The sequence below is a fragment of the Camelus bactrianus genome, chromosome 13 (assembly GCF_048773025.1).
Source record: "Camelus bactrianus isolate YW-2024 breed Bactrian camel chromosome 13, ASM4877302v1, whole genome shotgun sequence".
Classification (NCBI taxonomy): Eukaryota; Metazoa; Chordata; class Mammalia; order Artiodactyla; family Camelidae; genus Camelus; species Camelus bactrianus.
In genome coordinates, this window is record NC_133551.1 from 79,070,797 (window position 1) to 79,089,910 (window position 19,114).

A 19,114-nucleotide genomic window follows, 5' to 3' on the forward strand; every position below is an offset into this window, starting at 1 on the left:
AAGGCTGGGTTACAAGGTCCCTGATCAACTTGTGCACAAGGCTCTGAGTGGTTGTGAGGTAAGTTTAGGGTCCGAGAAGGGCGGTGGGTCTGTTTCTGACTGACAAAGTGGGCTGAAACAAGCCAGCCTGAGCTGTTAGATGGGGCATGACCTAGGACTTTGTTAGTGCAAACACACCCGGTAAAGTGTGTATCCCTTTATCTGTTACAGGACGGACATCTGAGAGCCCAGGAATGGAGGGTAGGTAGGGCTCGTTGGATTTTGAAGGACGCCCGTTGGGCCCACACATTTCCCATTTCAGGTCCAGCAGATGTGAGTGAACGTTTATCTTCCATTCTCTTTTCAGAGATTCAGATTGTTGGATTACCAATTTTCTGTGATCACTTAAAACCACAAAGGTCCCAGAAAACCTGAGCTAGGGAAGAGGCCTTCCTCATTCCACGACCCTCAGCATGTTTGAGGCGGAACCTTGGGAGCTCGGGTCTTTAAAACCTTTGCAGGCAAATGTGAGGAAGCGCCAAGCCTGAGGAACCGCCTGTGAACGCGCCCTGCCCGGCTTTGCAGAAGCTTCAGCCAGATGCGTGGCTGCGGGGACAAGACTTTCTTTTCCTTTTCGGAAAACTGAGTCAACCGCAGCATCACTGGGGTCCTTTCTCGGCGCAGGGCTCCCCTGGGCCACAGGCCAGCAACCGGGGAGAAGCCCGAGGCGGGGACTGGAGGGCGGCGGCGCGGGACCGGCCCCGGGGGTCCCCGACGTCCTCAGGCTCCGAGGGACGAGGGCGGCGGCGGCAGGGGAGGCGGGCGGGGGGCGGGGGGCGGGGCGGGGCTCCCCACCAGGATTCGCCCCAACCCGGCGCGCCGGATGTCGTCACCCGTAAGCGTCGATCCGGGTGGTGACGCAAGGTGCGCGCCAAGCGCTCCGCTCCAGTCCGGAACAGGCGGCGGCCGCGGGCTGCCCTGTTTCGTCATCATCCCGCGCCGACGCAGGAAGTGACGACACTCCTTGCGCGCGCCGGGCGCTGTTTCTCCTCAGGCTCCGAGACCGGCGGCGGCGGCGGCGCAGGGGTAAGCGGGGGCGGCGGCGGCGGCGGGGCGGGCGGCCGGGGGGCGCGGCCGGCTCACCCGAGCTCTCGGATCCCGGCGGGCCTCGCGCGCGGGCCGGGCGACACTCCCCGCTTCCGCGTCCCATCTCGCCCCGCGCGGAACTCGGGGTTGAGTTGAGGGGGCGGCGAGCCCAGACACTCCCCAAGTCCCCTTGCGGGGCCGAACCCCGGTTAGCGCGACTGAACCCAGAGACCGGGAAAGTGCGGCCCGCTCTGCGGGAGCGCCCACAGAGCGCCCCCCACCGCCGGCCCTCGTGTCCTGCGATGCGGCCGCAGCTGTCAGGCGGGCGAGGGGCTCACGCAGCCCAAGTGGTACTTATAGTGAATCCCGCTGATGGCAGAAAACAGTACTAGGGGAGTGCCAGGTGCTGAGCTCCGAGCTCTACCCGCATGGTCTCACTTTATCCCCAGACGATGCTGCCATCAGGTGGTGGTCTTGGCGGTTACGGAGTGGTACCTGAGCCGAAGTGCCTTGGCCTAGGTCGGACGGACGGGAATGACAGGAAAGAGACTTGAGTCCAAGCGGTCAATTTTCAGAGCCCATCGCTCGTAACGACGCTTTGTACTGAAGCGCTCAGAAGTGACGCGGCCGAAGTGTTTGGAGACAGCATAGCATCAAACTGTGGCGCTGTGTCCTGACGCAGTTTGAATTCTTTTTCTTTTTGCAGTGTTTTAACTCAAATGGGTGATGAAAAGGACTCTTGGAAAGTGAAAACTTTAGATGAAATTCTCCAGGAGAAGAAACGACGGAAGGAACAAGAGGAGAAAGCAGAGATAAAACGCTTAAAAAACGTAAGCCCTGTTTTTTAAGTAAGTGGGTTTTTATAAGGAGATTTAATTTTTTTACCCTCGTTTTTCCATTAGAACAACGCTTCTTCGGTGAAGTTCTTTTGTACTTCCAAATGTTTCAGGTGAGCCCAAAATCTGTTTCAAAAATTAACAAAAACCTTGGGATACTCAGTTTACGTTGAAGACGGATGGATAACATACTAAAGCTGCATGCAGATGATCGTGTCTGTATGGAGAATCAAGTACTTTGGGTCTAAAATCATTAGCACAGTTGGACTGATTTTTCTCATTTCTTCATCCTGTTCATGATGCCATTTCCAAGTATTTTTAGTATAATAGGACTTTGCCTTGAGGTTGATGTTAACATTTTATGTCTTTTATAAGTACCTTGTGAGACAGTGCAAAGTATTTGGTGTGTAAGGTATGCTTTTAGGCTCAGTTTTGGCTCATATAAAGAACTAACATACTTGGCATAGAATCTAACATACTTTGCCATGTATAATGGTTTTAAATTTCTCAAGTTCTGGGTAACAGAGTTATAATTCTGATGTAATGGAATTTGAATGAAAGGTTTCTGTGTTTTATAACATCGGTCCATTCAAAGTGTATGTGAAAGTTTGTTTTTGGATGTTTGCAAGGTTTGAGTATCATTAAAAATATGCTTATCTGTGAGGAAAATTACTTTCTCCTTACTTCTTAGTCTGATGACCGGGATTCCAAGCGGGATTCCCTTGAGGAAGGGGAGCTGAGGGACCACCGCATGGAGATAACAATAAGGAACTCACCCTACAGAAGAGAGGACTCCATGGAAGACAGGTGAGGAGAGGCATGCTGGGCTCCTCTGAGAGGTGGCTGGGGCCCCACTGCAGGGTTGTGGTACTGGCTGGTCCCTCTCAGTGTTACTTTAGAAGTTTGTAGTCGTGATCTGTGGTTTACCTCACAGTCAGAATGAGATCCTGTGCAGGGCCGGTTATCGCCTCACCCCTGTCATGAAAGGACTGAGTGTGTTCCTTTCTTTGTGCTTATTCTTCAGTCACGTCTGCACCATGTACATGGTGCTTTAAAATGATTTTGCTGAATGTTTGTGGTGTTTATAAAATGATGACTGCCTAAAATTTTGTACAGATAAACCAAAGTACTTGTGAAAGATACCTGAGCCAGGCCTTGGCACAGAAATGTCCCTGCTGAGGTCCATGTGTCCTGGGCCGTGTTGTCTCCTCACTTGTTTCCTCCTGTGTCCATCGTCAAGCAATTAAAAACAACCTAACCAGAAATTAAGGCAAAAAGGCATCAGGGTGTGAATTCTCCCAAGGTTTTGGTTATGTAGTATTTGAAGATTGTTGTTGAATGACCTTTTGAGATCATTAAGTTTGATTAAAATGGTGGGACCTTCTTTAACAACTTTATTGAGGTATAAATAACAAACTGCACATATTGAAGTGTGTTGTTTGATCCGGTTTTGTATAATTACCTGTAAAACTGTCACCACCATCATGATGATGAACCTGCCTATCACAGCCTATGGTTCCTCAGAGATTTCAGTTCCATGTATCACTGATTCCCCACATGCACTTTTCCTCTGAATCTGTGTCTGACATACAGTTTGGGCTTATGTTTCATAATTAACAAATTCTTTTAAATGACGGTTGAGACTCAACTTTATTCACATCTGAGCCTTTGTTTCTGCGGGTTCGAGAAGCTTCACCATAGCCACATGCTCCCAGCCTGACTTTCCCAAGCATGATGTGATGCTGTGGTGTCTTGTTTCAGAGGAGAGGAGGATGATTCTTTGGCTATCAAACCACCCCAGCAAATGTCTCGAAAGGAGAAAGCTCACCACAGGAAAGACGAAAAGAGAAAAGAGAAACGGAGGCACCGTAGTCATTCAGCAGAAGGGGGTACAGAGCATTTGTTTTCTTTCCTGTTATATTGAAATGTGGTCTGTTTCTGTTTTCATAATCGGGCACAGTTGAAAGAGAAGAGAATGAAATTTTAGCTGAAAGCATGAATTTATTGTAGGTCATTCTGAGTAGGCATTTCATTTTCCTTCTGGTGTGTTTTCCCCTCATTACATCGTTTTGGGGTAGTTTGTCTACGTAGAAAATTGTCTTAATTCAACAAGGGAAAACACACTCTTCAGTGCTCAATTGCTTTAAGAAACAGGTGCTTGGTAAAGTCCAAGTAATGGGTTTGATCTCAGACCAGGATAAAGAGCTCCGTGGGTGTGTTGGGGAAACTGGACCTGGGGCCTGAGGTAAATCTCACAGGTAAATGCGGTTGGTTGACTTGGCTTATAACGTGATACAGAAACCCACTGAAAAGAGCTAAGCATTGTCCTGTATTCTTTATAAATGATGATTTTTTAAAATTATGAAATTAATAGTCTAATTAGTTTATTCAGGAGAGAGTTTAGAAGGAGAAGCTGAAAATCACAGTTCTACTCAGTGATTATCACATTTTTTTTTTTTTTCTTAATTGGGGGCTTACCGTACAGGGTCTTCACTTCTTTTGTTTCTAACATGAAGTCATGACTGTCTCCAAGCCATTACTTAGGTATTTCTCTTCTCACTGGGCATTTCTGAGTTGGGTTTCTGGAGGCTGAGTGCCCTAGCGCGAGCCCGTGTCTCTGCAGGGAAGCACGCCAGGGCAAAGGAGAAGGAAAGGGAGCACGAGCGCCGCAAGCGGCACCGCGAGGAGCAGGACAAGGCGCGGCGGGAGTGGGAGCGGCAGAAGAGGCGGGAGCTGGCGCGGGAGCACTCCCGGAGAGAGAGGTGAGCACGGGCGCCGGTGGTGGGGGGGGGGTGGGGGGGCTAGCCACACGTGTCCTGAAGCAGCCGAGTTCTCTGCATCTTGAAGACGAGTGAATGTGAGTCGATGGAGAGAGATTCAGGAAGGGAGGAGATCCGTGTCTCTGTCCTCCAGGTGGAGGCTGGTCAGGGCTGCTCAGGAGCCGGACTGGCGGGGCCCGACTCACGGCAGAGACCTGTGTCAGCGTGTGAGGTGGGACTGCGGGCACGGTGACACCGGAGGCAGCTTGGGTCCCGGCGGAGTTGCGATGTGAGGGATGAAGGTTGGGCTGGGCGGGCAGCGGTGGGGAGGAGAGGGTAGGGAGAGGGTCTTCCTACACGTGGTGGCGGGTGGCGGGGGAGGTGAGGCGCTGTCCGCACCGCTGAGCCCAGCGCATCGGGTTGGGAGGGGCCGCCCCGTGGGAGGGGGACCAGTGCTGCTCTCAGATCCTTGGGGCGTGCCTTGGAGCTGCAGTCCCCATATGTAGGTTCTGACACAGTGAGTGGTGTGGGGTGCTGCCATCCGTTCACTCACCAGGTATTTACTGTGTGCCTCCTCTGCACAGGCCTGTTTTAGGGGGTCTTGTCCAGGGAGGCTGATGGGTGTGTGCTTAGATTCTCTGGGGTCACGGCGGAAGTAGACTGTGGCTCCCCCAGACAAAGAGGAGAAGTAACAAGGGAAATCTGAAAGGCCGTGAAATGGCCCAGGAGCTGGGCTTTGGTCTGCAGGGCTCGGATTCCCAGGAGGGGACATCTGTTTAGCCCCAGGTCACTTCTCCGTGGCTCAGGTATGAATGCTAAGGCCACCTCTGTGTGCTGAGTTTGTTTCCAGAGAGTTTGGGAGCTGGGCTGCTGCAAGGAAGGAAAAGCAGGTGCCAGCATTCTCAGCAGCGAGGATGGAACAGCTGGGTATGTAAAGGAGGTGGAAGAGGAGCCTTGGTTCTCAGGACACAGGGCATGTGTGAGATGAGGCCAAGAGGCAGAGGTCTGAGACCACAGCGAGGCCATCAGAGCTGTCACAGGCCCAGGTTCGCTGGTCATGCATGAAACATCGCTGGGCTGTCCTCTGTCCGGTGTGGTCTGGTCTCACAGTGGTGCAGACACAGTGGTGACCCCAAGAAAGCCAAGCATGAAAATAAAAAGCAGCACACGATAAAGTACAGCAGTGACCCCTTCTCAAGGGAAGCACGAGTTCACAGCCCCAGCCCCACAGGCTCCTAGGCCGATAGGAGCAACTGGGAGGGAGATCAGGCTGCAGAGCTGCTGCAGTACGTCATCTGAAACGTCCCATTTCTAACAAAGTTCTGAGCCATATAAAGAAATAAGGAGGTGTTAAGGAAGAAACGCATCAGTAAAAACTGTGTTCCGGATTTAGCAAAGACCTGGAAGCAAGGAACTTGAAGGTGGAGGAATGGAAATTATGCATTGTGAAGAACAGAGAGAAAAAAAGACTGAAGAGTGAACAGAGCCTCCAGACCTGGGGGGCAGCCCCCACTGTACCAGCAGCGGTGTGACAGCCGTCTTGGGGGAGGAGAGCCAGGGGCACTGAGACTTTTTTAAAGTAACAGTCGCAACTTCCCAACTTTGATGAAAGACGTTTATCTCCGTATCCAGGAAGCTCAGTGAGCCTCAAGTAGGGTAAGTAAAGAGTCACATCATGGTCAGACGGGTGAAACCCAGTGAGAAATTCGAGAAAGGAGCAGCGAAGGGCTGGCATAGGGGCCCAGTGCTGTTGGTGGGGGCTTCTTAGGAACAACGGGGTCAGAGGGCAGGGAGCCTGCCCCCCAGGAATTCTGTGTTCAGCAAAACTGCTCTCCAGGAGTGGGCAAATAAAGACCTTCCTGTATGAACAGACAGGGACTCACCGTCAGCAAAGCCCGCCTTCCAAGAAATACCCAGGAAGACCTTTGGGCTGAATGAAGTGACACCATGGGAAGAGGCAGCTCGGGGACGGCTGAAGTGCAGGCTGACACAGAGTCTGTGACTGACTCTTCTCACGTCTTGTCCTCTACGAGAGACACGAGTGCATGAGGACAGTCGTTATGAATGCACCATGAGGCCGTGTGTGTAGACGGCACCGAGGGGGAAGGAGGGGCTCTGTGGGGCAGTTTCTGCGTTTTCCCAGAATTAACCTGTTAAGATGCGTCATGTGATCTCTAGAGCAACCTCTAGGAAAATAACTTGTAAAAATAGTCCACAGAGGGGTTAGAATGGTATACTAAGAATCCTTATTTAAACCAAAAACAGGGAGAAACAAAGGGACAAAAACAGAAAACAAAGAGAAAGAAAAATTCAGCCACATCCATAATTGTATTAAATGTGAAACAGTCTGGGTGCCCCAAACAAGGGAGAGCTTGTCAGAAGAGCAAGATCCCGTCTGTGCCATCTGGAGAGGGACATCTTAGAGCCAAAGACAAGAAAGTTTGGAAGAAAGGATGGAAACGCTGCGAGAGGGCTTGAGTGGCTATGCTAATGTCAGACAAAACAAACGTCACGACAGATGCTAAGAGCAGAGGCCTTCAAGAGAGCAAGAAGGTAGAGCAGGAAGGTCCAACAGTGAGCAGTGTCCACGCACCTGGCAGTGGAGCCCAGACGTCTCTGAAGCAAGAGCTGACAGGACTGAGTGGAGAAGCAGTTGGATTATAGCTGGAACCGCCAGTTCCCCGCACCAATTGTCCGTGGAACAACCAGAGAGAATCAGCGAGGGTGCAGGAAGTTTGGGAAGTCCTACCAGCCAGGTCAGTCTCGCTGTCCGGTGCACGCAGCACATGTGTCGCGCCAGGGCCCTGGGATGCCTCTCAGCAGAGAGCTGTGCCAGACCATGTGACAAGTCTCACTTAAAAGAGTTGAGGGGGAGGGGATAGATAGCTCAGTGGAAGAGCATGTGCCCAGCATGCATGAAGTTGGGTTCAATCCCCAGCACCTCCATTTGAATAAGCAAATAAACCTAATTACTCCCTTAAAATTAAAAAGAAAAGTTGAGATACAAAAAGTAGGCCCTCTTCCACAGAAGAATTAAATTAAAAATTGGCAACAGGAGGAAACCCAGGGAAATCCTCTAGTGTCTGGGATCCAGCAGCCCGCCTCTGAATAACCCATGGCCCAGTGAAGACACTTCAGGGAAGAAACACACTTTGAACTAAATGAGAACAAACACGGTGCATCGGGCCCTGGGGCCGGGCTGCAGCTGTACTTAGTGTGGCGCGCTTGGCTTCAAGCCCCGAAACCAGACAGGGAAGTTGTCAAGTCAGTAACCTAACCTTTTACCCGAAGAAACCAGGAATAAAAGGAAAGCAGACTTGACCCAAAGCAAGTAGAAGAAACATCCGGGAGACGCAGAGTGGCCAGAAAGCTTAGGGGTGAGGGGGTGGTCGCTTCTGGCGGCAGCGTGGTCAGTGGGTGATGGGAACGTTCTGAAACTGGCTTGTGACGCAGCAAGTCACGAGGAATCACATGCACTAGTTGAGTTTCTTAGGCAAGTTACATGTCCACTTGTATTTGGGGGTAGTGTGAACTCATAGGCAAACAGCGCATGGACCCCAGGAGTCGTGGTCTGGCCCCTGAGGTGGTGACGTCCACGTGGTCAGTGCTGGCTCAGCCCTGGCCCTCTCACCGAAGCTTGTGCTCGTTTCTGTGTGTGTGACGGTCCTTATGTTCCAGCGTGTCAGCTTTTCAGGTCGCATCCGGCCTTACCTCTTTGGGGACTGAAGAGTTGACTGGGTTGAGTGTTTATTCGTCGGCTGCCTGGCCACCCATTCCGGTCCCTGAGATTGCCTGTCCCCAGCACGACACCTCACCGCCTTCTGCCTATCTGTCCCCAAGAGGGCTGAGCTGGGGGGTGGTGCCCGGGGCTCCGGGGAGGAGGGCAGGCCGGCTGGCCTGTCTGCGGCTCCCCTGCCCCACCTTCCCCAAGTGGGCATTCCCACCCCTTTGTAGCCCAAGAAAATGTACCTCCCTCTAAGGGGATTTAAACTCTGCTCTCAGGTGTCCTTGGGGAAATTCTCGCGGAGTCTGGTAGAACTACCTAACAGGTGCCTGGAGCCGGTGGGGTTTTTGTGCCTCACAGGCGGAGCTGCCTTGTCCCCCTACTTCACTGTCTCCGGCGTGGCTCTTCAGGATCTGGGCTCCCAGGACACGTGGACACCCACAGCCTGCTCTTAAAAGCCCTTTGGAGTTTATAAGTTGAAGCAGGAGTGTGGGGAGCACAGGAGACAACTTTCGTTCTGGGGAAAGTCAGTGTGTGCTTGTTCCAGGGACCGCCTGGAGCAGCTGGAGAGGAAGCGGGAGCGCGAGCGCAAGCTGCGGGAGCAGCAGAAGGAGCAGCGGGAGCAGAAGGAGCGGGAGCGGCGGGCGGAGGAGCGGCGCAAGGAGCGGGAGGCCCGGAGGGAAGGTGAGGGCGCCCGGCCCGCTGGCGATCGGGCCCAGCTGGAAGCGGCAGGTTCTTGGCCTTCCTCTTTGACCAGTGGATGGCAGTCTGAGGGCCCAGGGTGCTCGGGGCAGCTACCCGGCCCAGCCCAGCGCCGTTGGAAGTGTACAGGCAGCGGGGGGCACAAGGGGTCCTGGAAAGGCAGCGCCGTCTCTGTCCTGCTGTGTGTGTGCAGGGTCTGCACATCACCGAGCCCTGAGGGAGGACTATGGCGACAAAGTGAAGGCCAGCCACTGGAGCCGGAGCCCCCTCCGGCCGCCTCGCGAGCGCTTCGAGCTGGGGGAAGGCCGGAAGCCCGGTGAGTGTCATGGCCGGTCTTCACGGGGGAGCATGAGCGCAGAGCCGTGCTACCTCCTTGCCACACTGAACAGGCCGAGGCACGGGGGCCGCGCCGTGCGGATCTGTGGGAAGTCAGTTTCTTGCTGAAACGCTGTCACTTGTCCCTGAAGAGGCGTCTCCCACCTCCAGGCCTGCGGAGGCGCTGTTTTCAGACAAACTGGCGTCAGATTTGTGTGAAAAGCACCATCTGATGTTTGCTTGACAACATGTCCCCACATTCACCTTCAGTGGTTTGTTTCATCAGTAAAAGAAGAGAAGACGGAAGAGAGAGACCTGCTGTCTGACCTGCAGGACGTTAGCGACAGTGAGAGGAAGACCAGCTCGGCCGAGTCCTCATCGGGTAACCGCCCTTGCCGGGCCCCGCTGCACTGCTGCCGCCGGAGGGAGGGAGGCCGCCGGGCCACCTGGGTTCTCTTCCCACAGCAGAGTCGGGGTCTGGTTCGGAGGAGGAGGAGGAGGAGGAGGAGGAGGAGGAGGGGAGCAGCAGTGAGGAGTCGGAGGAGGAGGAGGAGGAGGAGGAAGAGGAGGAGGAGGAGGAGGAGGAGACGGGGAGCAACTCCGAGGACGCATCTGCACAGTCGGCAGGTGAGAGCGAGGCCCCTCAATCTCATGGGAGCCTGGAAACCACAGAAAACAGTTTGAAGTCTGAGTAAAAACACTTCCCAGTTGAAAGCGCCTGCTCTGGGACACACGTGGCACCCCAGGGTTGACCACCGGAGGTGCTTCTGCTTGTGGGGTCTGAGCTGCTGCCTGTGTCTCTTGCAGAAGAAGTGAGTGAGGAGGAAATGAGCGAAGATGAGGAGCGAGAGGGCGAGAACCACGTCCTCGTCGGTACGAGGCCTGCATGCTCAGTGAGCATGGCTGGGCGGGGACTACTGTCCGAGGACATGCTGCCCCAGAGGCCGCGGCGAGCACCCATGCTGGTGGTCCCAAGACTCTGCCCCATGCTTGGCACTTGTGCCTTGGTAGCTGGCATCCCTTAGAGGAACAATGCTGACCGCATGCCATCCTGGGGGCTGCTGGGCTTGGACACGGAGGGATCTGCCAGCTCAGCTCTGACCGCAGGGCCCTCCCTGGCCTGGGGCTGGTGTGGCCTCTGCAGGCAGCCAGCTGTACGCCGGGCCAGTAGTGATGAGTTCTGGGCAGGCCTGAGATGCTATGCCGTCTGTCCCGGGTGGTGGGTCGCACAGCCCATGTGTGGCTCTTGGGGTGCCCCCCCACGTGGCTCCTTCATGGGCTCACTGTTTCCTCAGAACAGGACTTGGTTGTGACACTTGCTGGTTCCTGGTTCCATGATGGGTTTCACTCTTGAAGTTCCAGAGTCACGATTTGACCGGGATTCTGGGGAGAGTGAAGAAGGGGAAGAGGAGGCGGGTGAGGGCACCCCACACAGCAGTGCCCTCACCGAAGGAGAGTTCGTGCCCGACTCGCCGGCCTTGTCGCCCATTGAGCTCAAGCAGGAGCTGCCCAAGTACCTGCCCGCCCTGCAGGTCAGGCACCTGCCCACCCCTAGGCTGGCTGTGCTGTGTTGGTCACGGATGGGGCCGCCGCCCTCTGCGTGTCTGTGACCATAGTCTGGCCTCTTGTCGAGCTGCATGGGTGGGAGGACAGCTCCTGTGAGCGCAGCCAGGACGCCCACGAGGGGCTGCACGCACAGGAGGCAGGGAGACTGGCGGTGGCCGGGCATGCAGTCACTTCTACTCAGCCTGGGCTGAGTGGGCAGCTGCCGTCCGTTGCCCTGTCGCCATGTGGGGGTCGTAGGGCAGTGGTGGGAGTCGGCCCGTGCCCTGCTGGGGAGCGGCTGGGAGGGACTGGGCAGGAGTCGTGCAGCAGGCAGGGTGCGCCACAGGCCCTCCTGTGCTGGCGCCGTCTCAGGATGAGTGCCTGGGGGGGTGCCCGCGCTGGCTTTTGTCCACGTTGGGTGTATTTCAGGATAAAGGGCACGTGCTGACTGAAGGAAGCAGCGGCGGGAGAGCAGAGCTGCTCCTGGCCCACCGTCCACGCACCCTCTGGGCCCTCCCGAGACCTCGTGGTGGGGGTTGGCTGTGGGATGTGACCCCGGCTGCTGCGCCCCCACGCTGGTGCTTCCTCCCAGGGCTGTCGGAGTGTGGAGGAGTTCCAGTGCCTGAACAGGATTGAAGAAGGCACTTATGGGGTGGTGTACAGAGCTAAGGACAAGAAAACAGGTGGGTTGAGTCCCGAGGTGGTCCCTTGTTGGGGGGGGGGCGCACGTGGGGCAGGAACTGGGTGGTCCAGAGTCCCAGCCAGCCCCTCAGGCCCCCACACCAGCTCCAGGAGGGAGGTGGGGTGTCCTGCCTGTGTCGTGGCCAGCTGGTGGGGGCTGAGATCTCAGCTGGGGCCGTCCTGGGCCCTGGCACCTCCAGTGTTAAGGTCATGGGACACAGTTCCCTACTATCCTAGAAGTTGCCCCTCCCCTGGTGCTGGGCGTCAGCTTGGCCTTACCTGACTGGCGCACACCTGAGCCACCGACCTCTTGGTACCTCCGGAGGTCACAGGTCAGCCTGGCCATCAGACTCTGCTGCTCGGTTGCAACCTCAGGCCACTCACTCCCCAGACGGTGTGGAGTCCACCTGGCCGGGCCTGAGAGCCACCAGGGCATCGGTCTTGAGTGCCGGCACCTGAGCAGGTGTGTGAGCCGTGGGTTGGCGCTCTCCCAGCCCTGCGGCCAGGCTCTGAAGAATCAGAGAGCCCGTTGGGGACCCTGAGTGCCGTGGATGCCATTTGGGGTGTCGAGGTTTGCTGTCTGTGACCACGGAGGGAGACAGTGGTGAACAGAAGAGTGTTGGTGGGAGGGTGTTTCTCAGTACTTGTCTTTAAACTGCTTTCTTCAGATGAGATCGTGGCTCTGAAGCGGCTGAAGATGGAGAAGGAGAAGGAGGGCTTCCCCATCACGTCACTGCGGGAGATCAACACCATCCTCAAGGCACAGCACCCCAACATCGTCACTGTCAGGGTGAGGGCTGGGCTCCGGGTGTCAGGGGGAGCCGGGGAGCCAGGCAGCAGGCTGGCCTGGGCGCCGGTGTCACCGGGCCCGCGGTTGTTTCCCAGGAAATAGTCGTGGGCAGCAACATGGACAAGATCTACATCGTGATGAACTACGTGGAACACGACCTCAAGAGCCTCATGGAGACCATGAAGCAGCCGTTTCTGCCAGGTGGGCCTCCTGCAGGCCTTAGTCCTACAGTGTGGCCCTGACCCCGACCCCAAGGGGTGTCCCTCCCCCGGGCCACTGGTGACGTCCCTGGGGCAGAAGGAGCGTGACCTCCGACTCTGACCCTTTGTACCATGTGGGCGAGAGTACCCGTGCCCTGGGCTGGGACGCCTGGTGGCTGCTGGGGTGTTGGGTGACCCACGGGGCCGGCCCTTGCTGACCTGTCTCCGTGCAGGGGAGGTGAAGACCCTGATGATCCAGCTGCTGCGCGGCGTGAAGCACCTGCACGACAACTGGATCCTGCACCGCGACCTCAAGACATCCAACCTGCTGCTGAGCCACGCAGGCATCCTCAAGGTGAGCCCACGCCCCCGCCCGGCCCCCGCCCTCGAGGTGAGCCCACGCCCCCGCCCGGCCCCCGTCCTCGAGATGAGCCCACGCCCCCGCCCGGCCCCCGCCCTCGAGGTGAGCCCGCCCCCTGCCTGGCCCCCATCCTCGGCCAGCGCCCCCAGGCCAGCTCAGAGGGCCCAGCTCCCAGCTGCAGCCCACCGTTTATCCCTGAAGGTGGGGGACTTCGGGCTGGCACGGGAGTACGGGTCTCCTCTGAAGGCCTACACCCCAGTTGTTGTGACCCTGTGGTACCGCGCCCCAGAGCTGCTGCTGGGCGCCAAGGTGAGTGTGGGTGAGCAGGAACCAGCCCTGGGCCCGGGCGACCTGCCAGCCCCCTGAGTGCACCCTGGTCTCTCAGGAGTACTCCACGGCCGTGGACATGTGGTCGGTGGGCTGCATCTTTGGGGAGCTGCTGACTCAGAAGCCACTGTTTCCTGGGAAGTCGGAAATCGATCAGATCAACAAAGTGTTCAAGGTGGGTCTGGGGCACCGCCTGCAGGTGCCCACTAGGCCGTGTGGGGGCGCTGCAGGCCACTACCCCTCCCTGCCGGGCCTGGCTGTTTGAGACATCCCCCTCTTTTAGGACCTGGGGACCCCCAGTGAGAAAATCTGGCCTGGCTACAATGACCTCCCTGCCGTCAAGAAGATGACCTTCACTGAGTACCCATATAACAATCTCCGCAAGCGTTTCGGGGCCCTGCTCTCAGACCAGGGCTTCGACCTCATGAACAAGTGCGTGTGGGCGGGGGTCGCCTGTCCCTGGGCCCTCCCCCAGCCCCACCCCGCGGTGGCCCCAACCGCCCTTGTTCTCCCAGGTTCCTGACCTACTTCCCTGGGCGGAGGGTCAACGCAGAGGACGGCCTCAAGCACGAATATTTCCGAGAGACCCCCCTCCCCATCGACCCCTCCATGTTCCCCACGTGGCCGGCCAAGAGTGAACAGCAGAGGGTGAAGCGAGGCACCAGCCCGCGGCCCCCGGAGGGAGGCCTGGGCTACAGCCAGCTGGTGAGGGGCAGGCTGGCCGGGGCGGGAAGGCTCGGGGGGTCCCTGAGGTGGGGCTGGCCCAGCCAGGGCCCCACGCTGCCGCTGTCTCTGCAGGGTGACGACGACCTGAAGGAGACGGGTTTCCACCTCACCACCACCAACCAGGGTGCCTCAGCCGCCGGCCCAGGGTTCAGCCTGAAGTTCTGAGCTTCAGAGTGGACCCCAGACCCACCCTGGGGAGTGCCGACCGACGGCCCAGCTGGGACCAGGGCAGACGTTGGAGGCGGCATCTGGGTCCACCTAGGTCCTGCCCTGACTGGACGCGGTGGCTGCCAGCCTCAAGTCAGACTGCTGGTCCTGTTGGGTCTCCGCATTTTGTTTTTATTTCATCTAGGCTTGTAAATTTGTAGAATTAAATCACATTTTCCTTGTTGTGGGAGGAAAGGCTGTATTTTTTCAGAGGTATTGGACCTTCCCTGCAAGGAGAGGGCGGGCGTCCGTACTCCCTCGCACACAACCACGGTGACTGCTGGGGGCCAGGCCGGTCCGGTGCTGGCCGCGACTGGGGACTGAGCTGTGGGGGTTTTACTCTGTACTGTTCAGGCTGCAGTTGCCAGGCCTCCTTCCCTCCCCCAGGCCCCCGGAGCTGGGCGTGGCGTGCTCAGCCACAGTGGGTTTTTTGTACAAGGTGGTTACACGTTTTAAGATGTAGTAAAATACTCTTGGAGGAAAGATCTGGAATGTCCTTCTTTCAGCCACTGGCCCTGCACCGGGTGCTGGGCTAGTGCTGCCTGGGAGGGGAGGTGGGAGCAAGGGGGGCCTCTGATCCCACGTGGGCCCGGCTCCTGCCACCAGCAAGTCCTTCAGCTCCTGGTCTGGCGGGACAGGGTGTCGCTTCTACAGAGGGGACCCTTGCCACTGCCCACACCAAGCTAGTCCCTTCTGTTGGGGTCCCCAGCCTGGTCCCCTCCTCCTGCTGAGGGCGTCCCCCAACCCCTGACCTGCTGTGCTCGGGGAGGCCAGGCAGCCATAGCAGCCCCCACCCTGGCTCAGCTTCCTGCCTCATTCTGGGCCTCAGCGGACCCGCTTGCAGGCTCCGTCTGCAGAAGCCCTTCCTGGCCTGTCTCCGGGGCCTGTGTTCTCCCCGCAAGGAACTATGCAGGGAAGTCGGGGTGTCCTGGCCTCAGGCTCCCTGCTCCGTGGGCGCAAGACCGGCCACCCACCCTCCCAAGAAAGGGCGCGGAGACGTCAGAGAGAAAGGGCTTTATCAGCAGCCTCAGCCTGCCGGAGGGGCCTCAGCTCCGCACGCGGACTCGCCAGGAGTAGGTGCTGAGCACGCGCTGCCGCCGGCGCACCACGCAGGTGTAGGTGCCCTCGTTGACAGCGTTGGCGATGATGCTCAGGTGCGCCTCGCCCAGCGCCAGGTAGCCGGGGTAGGAGAACTCCAGGGGCTCCTGGTCCTTGTACCAGCTGTGGGGAGGTGGAGCGCTGGGCAGGGTCCCGTCCCCGCCCGCGCCGCCCACCCTTGGGCGCCCCGGTTGGGGGGGGGGGTCACTCACTACACTTTGCCTTTCTTATGGAGGATCTTCTGGCCACAGCGGAAGGTCACGTTCCTACCCTCCGGCACCAGCCGGGTTTTGGTCCTGGGGGGCGGGGCGGTGGCGGCCACCGTGGGGAAGGGGAACTCTGCTTGGGCGGGGGGAGAGGCCGCCTCAGTGCCTGGCCCACGGCGCAGACCGGGTCGGGGCGGGCACCCGACTGCCCTCACCGTAGCAGAAGTCACAGCTGCTGGGGCACAGCCTCTTCATGAGCCGCTGGCGGGCGTCGCAGAAGCCCCTCCGCGCCCAGGACGCGCACACGAACAGCCGGTCCAGGCAGCCTGCAGGACGGCGGCCGAGTCAGGGCCTGCCCGGCCCCCAGCCCGCCCGCCCGCCCGCACCCTGGGCCGGGGCACTGACCGTAGAGCCGGTGCAGCCCCCACAGCTCGTCCTGTGACAGAGCCTTCCAGCCGCGCAGCGTGGCGTTGAGGTGCATGAGCGCCCGGCCGTGCTGAGAGTGCATCAGGCCCAGCGCGTGGCCGATCTCGTGGGCCGCCACGTGCACCAGGTCGGTGAGCCACACGCCTGCAGGCCCTGCCGGTCAGCGCCTCGGACCCCGGCCCAGCCCTCCTCCCTCCGCCCGCCGGCCTTACTCCCCGCGGCCCGCACATCTGCGGCAGGGCAGGGAGCCTCCCTCGGCGCAGCCATGGGAAGATAAGAATGTTCCAGGCCAGCGAGGCGGTGAGCTGGCCCCCAGGAATGCAGCTCCAGCTCCGGCGGTGTGGGGGTGGGGGGGCTTCAGGCTCCGGGAACCCAGGCCTCCAGGCCTCCTCACAGCCTTCCCCTCCCTGCATGCTTGAGCCCCACTGCAGCCACGACCCCCAAGACCCACCCCCATGCCCATCGTGGTGTGAGGGCCCCCACAGGAGGCCAGGCCGGCCGTCACCTTTCTTCCAGCTGTAGCGCGTGGGGCCCAGGACCCAGTACTCGCTGTCGTCAAAGTGGATTCCGCCGTGCGGGGGGAAGAAGGCGTGGGCCAGCTCGCCCGTGGGGCCGTCGAAGCAGTGGTGCAGCGGGGAGACCAGGCAGTCCGTGTGGTTGACCGGGTAGAAGCCTGGGGGAGCATGGGGCTGAGAGGGGGCCTCGTGGCTGGGCGGGGGCAGGGGCACGGTGCCCACCTATGCGTAGGTCGCTGGGCTGCTCGGGGGCCACCTCGCGGAAGCTGAAGGGGGACACGTCACTCCACATGCGGAAGGCGGCGGCCAGGCCCCGCCGGGTCTCGCTGGGGCTCAGCAGGTTCCTTGGGAAGGAGAGGATCCTGGAGGGGAGGGAGGGGAGTCCAGGTCAGGGGTTGTGGCTAGGCTGCATCGCACCCCATCCCCCCAGGGCCAGGGTCGCACCTGTACGTGAGGTTAAAGTGGTCCCAACGCAGCCTGGCGGGGGTCAGGGTGTAGCGGCGTCTGCGAGGCGCCTGGGGGTGCAGTGGACCAAGGCTCGCGGGGGCTGGGACACCCGCGGGGTGGGGCGCAGCATCTCCCTTCAAGGGAAGCAAGTGCCCATTGGGGAGGCAGCAGGGGCTGGCCCCAAGCCCGAAGATGCCAGGAAAAGGGACTGGAAGGAAATGGGGTGGGGGCCGCACGCTCCCGGCAGCGCTGACATTTTCTGGTGTAATACCCGGAGCGGGGTTACTTTAACCAGGAAAAAAAGGTTACTAAAAACAGGCCAGGTCAGAGTGGGCGGGGTTGGAGGCAGATGCTGCCCGCTCCCCCCGCCCCACCGGCGGACACACGACCTCGCCAACACCTGGGCCGCGGAGCCGGGCTGGACCCGCCCGTTTCCCGAGCCCACTCTCACCTGCGCTGCGCTCGCCGCGGGCCGGGCCGCCGGGACCCCCTGCCGGGTCAGCAGCACGAGCGCGGGGAGGAGGCACAGCGCGCCCAGCACGGCTCCGAGCCGGCGGGGCCGGTCGCCGGTCCCCGACGCCTCCGAGGGGACGCAGGCCCCGCGGCCCATGGCGCCTGCGGACTCGCTGTCGGGGCTCGGGGCAGCGGGGAGGCGCTATAGAGGCTCGGGTTACAGCTCTGGGGGGAGGGGGACACGCCCGGCCCTGAAGAGAACCAGCTGGCTGCCCGCTGTTGGGAGCACCCGCCCCCTCCAGCCGCGGGCGCGCGCGGGGACCTGGGCCTGTGGGTCGGTGGCAGTGGCCTGGGCAGGGCCTGCTGGGCGGGGTCACTTGGGGGGGGTGATGAGGGCCCCCGGACGCCAGGGAACGGACAGAAGCCAAGGGCACAGGCTTATGAAGGGGTAATTAGCTGGGGTCCCCAAACTCGCTGGGGGCTGAATGACTTGGCGGCTTTTCCCCCAAATGGAACCCCCTCAACCACCGGACATAGGAGGAGACCAGGGAGTGGCACCTCCATCCTGGCCAGCTCAGGACACGTTCCCTGGCAGGCACTGGCCTGACAGGGACCCTGCGAGAGGGGAGGGACGCGGCGGGAGGGGACGTGGCAAGAGAGTACCCGGCTGAGGAAGAGGGAGGCGAGGGGCTGACGCCAGCAGAGGCAAGGCTTGAAGCACCAGGGGGGAGGGGGGCCTGCAAGTGCCAGCGGAGGGACCCCGTGGGGGGGCGAGTGGGAAGGGCTCTAAGTGCGGGGCGCGACAGCTGTCAGAGCCAGGAATCCCCACTCGGCTATCCCTGCGGAGGGGGTGCCTAAGTCTGAACGGTCCTGGTGGGGGCTGGGGGAACTGGTGTCTTGAGGCGGATGACTCGACGGGACGGCCCTCAGGCTCCACGGGGCAGAGAAGCCAAGCCAGGTGGGATGTTGGCAAGGGTGCCTCTGGGCTGTGAGCACTGAGAGGCCCACCAGGGCAGAGCGGACTCGGGGCAGGGGAGACAGGGTGGGGGCCGGGGTATTGAGCCGAGAGGGAGGCGCCAGGACAGACGAGGCCGGGATGCTGGCCCTCCCCGCTCTCCATCCAGGCCTTGAGCCCAGAGTGACAGTGGTGCGCCAGGCCAGCAGGGTCAGCGCCAAGTGTCTGGCAGACAGCCAGGAGGCTCCGGGAGAGCATTTCGGGTGGTTCTTGGAAAGCGCCCGGCCACTGGACCAAGACGAGAACTGCGCCCCACTTCGTGGCCAAACATTTGTGCCAATAAACCGATCCTCTCCGCCCTGTGCCCTGCCCTCTTCCCAGGTCCCTGCTCTGCCTCCCCGCGCTCAGCAGTCCGGAGACCCTGGAGGGGGCGCCTGGCCTGAAACAGCTGCTTGGCCTCACTCTCCACTTAGCCAGGACCTCACAGCCTGCCACGAGAGCAGGTCCTGCTTTGGCCAAAGCCTGTCTCCACAGCCACCTCCAAGAGCAAGGAGGAGGCGCTGTTAGACTTTCGGCCCACCCAGACCTTCAGGAAGACAGACACGCGAGCCTGGACCCCATTCTTTCTGGCTCTGAGGCCGGGGTCCGGGCAGGACTCTGGATCCATGAGCCCTGGGAAAAAGAGCAGAACCTTCAGCCAAAGCGCAGAGCCCAGAGCTGGGCAAGCCGAGTTAAGGGGTGGGTCAAGACAGCCCCGGGTAGGGGACCCGCGCGGC

At 59.6% G+C, this 19,114-nt stretch overlaps 2 protein-coding genes and 1 long non-coding RNA gene across 10 annotated transcripts; 1 reads left to right on the plus strand and 2 right to left on the minus strand.

Moving 5' to 3' along the window:
• The first annotated feature begins 911 nt into the window (after positions 1-911).
• LOC105071055 (cyclin-dependent kinase 11B) lies at positions 912-14,421 on the plus strand. Of its 5 annotated transcripts, none has more exons than XM_074377708.1 (21): positions 912-1,065; positions 1,772-1,895; positions 2,593-2,708; positions 3,663-3,790; positions 4,525-4,663; positions 4,815-4,892; positions 8,932-9,068; positions 9,280-9,402; positions 9,688-9,783; positions 9,867-10,028; positions 10,209-10,274; positions 10,758-10,933; positions 11,539-11,629; positions 12,296-12,417; positions 12,513-12,618; positions 12,851-12,972; positions 13,180-13,287; positions 13,364-13,480; positions 13,589-13,737; positions 13,821-14,010; positions 14,104-14,421. In XM_074377708.1, exons 2-21 carry the CDS (start codon positions 1,785-1,787, stop codon positions 14,194-14,196), a joined length of 2,430 nt encoding a protein of 809 aa, XP_074233809.1. In that variant the 5' UTR covers positions 912-1,065; positions 1,772-1,784; the 3' UTR covers positions 14,197-14,421. The 5 variants fall into 5 exon arrangements, with proteins under 5 accessions (XP_074233809.1, XP_074233810.1, XP_074233811.1 ...); XM_074377709.1 differs by having other exon boundaries at positions 9,870-10,028; XM_045518617.2 differs by lacking the exon at positions 912-1,065 and adding an exon at positions 1,968-2,014.
• On the minus strand, positions 9,637-12,977 carry LOC141579662 (uncharacterized). The gene is made up of 3 exons (XR_012511507.1): positions 12,837-12,977; positions 11,907-12,360; positions 9,637-11,568 (listed from the first exon to the last, which is right to left on the minus strand). It is a non-coding gene; the product is annotated as an uncharacterized LOC141579662 (long non-coding RNA).
• Positions 14,422-15,237: 816 nt separating the features above from the next.
• On the minus strand, positions 15,238-19,015 carry MMP23B (matrix metallopeptidase 23B). Of its 4 annotated transcripts, XM_074377714.1 has the most exons (8): positions 17,382-18,928; positions 16,928-17,064; positions 16,706-16,845; positions 16,474-16,641; positions 15,948-16,112; positions 15,758-15,868; positions 15,549-15,675; positions 15,238-15,459 (listed from the first exon to the last, which is right to left on the minus strand). In XM_074377714.1, exons 1-8 carry the CDS (start codon positions 17,538-17,540, stop codon positions 15,285-15,287), a joined length of 1,182 nt encoding a protein of 393 aa, XP_074233815.1. In that variant the 5' UTR covers positions 17,541-18,928; the 3' UTR covers positions 15,238-15,284. The 4 variants fall into 4 exon arrangements, with proteins under 4 accessions (XP_074233815.1, XP_074233816.1, XP_074233814.1 ...); XM_074377715.1 differs by lacking the exon at positions 15,549-15,675 and having other exon boundaries at positions 17,382-18,964; XM_074377713.1 differs by lacking the exon at positions 15,549-15,675 and having other exon boundaries at positions 15,948-16,641; positions 17,382-19,015.
• Between the last annotated feature and the right edge of the window lie 99 nt (positions 19,016-19,114).

Excerpts from the sequence above, each read along its gene's own strand:
- LOC105071055 (XM_074377708.1), top strand. The coding sequence starts at position 1,785 with ATGGGTGATGAAAAGGACTCTTGGAAAGTGAAAACTTTAGATGAAATT. Across the intron at positions 4,893-8,931 it reads GACCTGTGTCAGCGTGTGAG|GGACCGCCTGGAGCAGCTGG; the intron begins GTGGGACTGCGG and ends TGCTTGTTCCAG. Across the intron at positions 10,029-10,208 it reads CGCATCTGCACAGTCGGCAG|AAGAAGTGAGTGAGGAGGAA; the intron begins GTGAGAGCGAGG and ends TGTCTCTTGCAG.
- MMP23B (XM_074377713.1), bottom strand. The coding sequence starts at position 17,540 with ATGGGCCGCGGGGCCTGCGTCCCCTCGGAGGCGTCGGGGACCGGCGAC. Across the intron at positions 17,065-17,381 it reads CCGCGGCGAGCGCAGCGCAG|GGAGATGCTGCGCCCCACCC; the intron begins GTGAGAGTGGGC and ends CTTCCCTTGAAG. Across the intron at positions 16,846-16,927 it reads CACTTTAACCTCACGTACAG|GATCCTCTCCTTCCCAAGGA; the intron begins GTGCGACCCTGG and ends CCTCCCCTCCAG.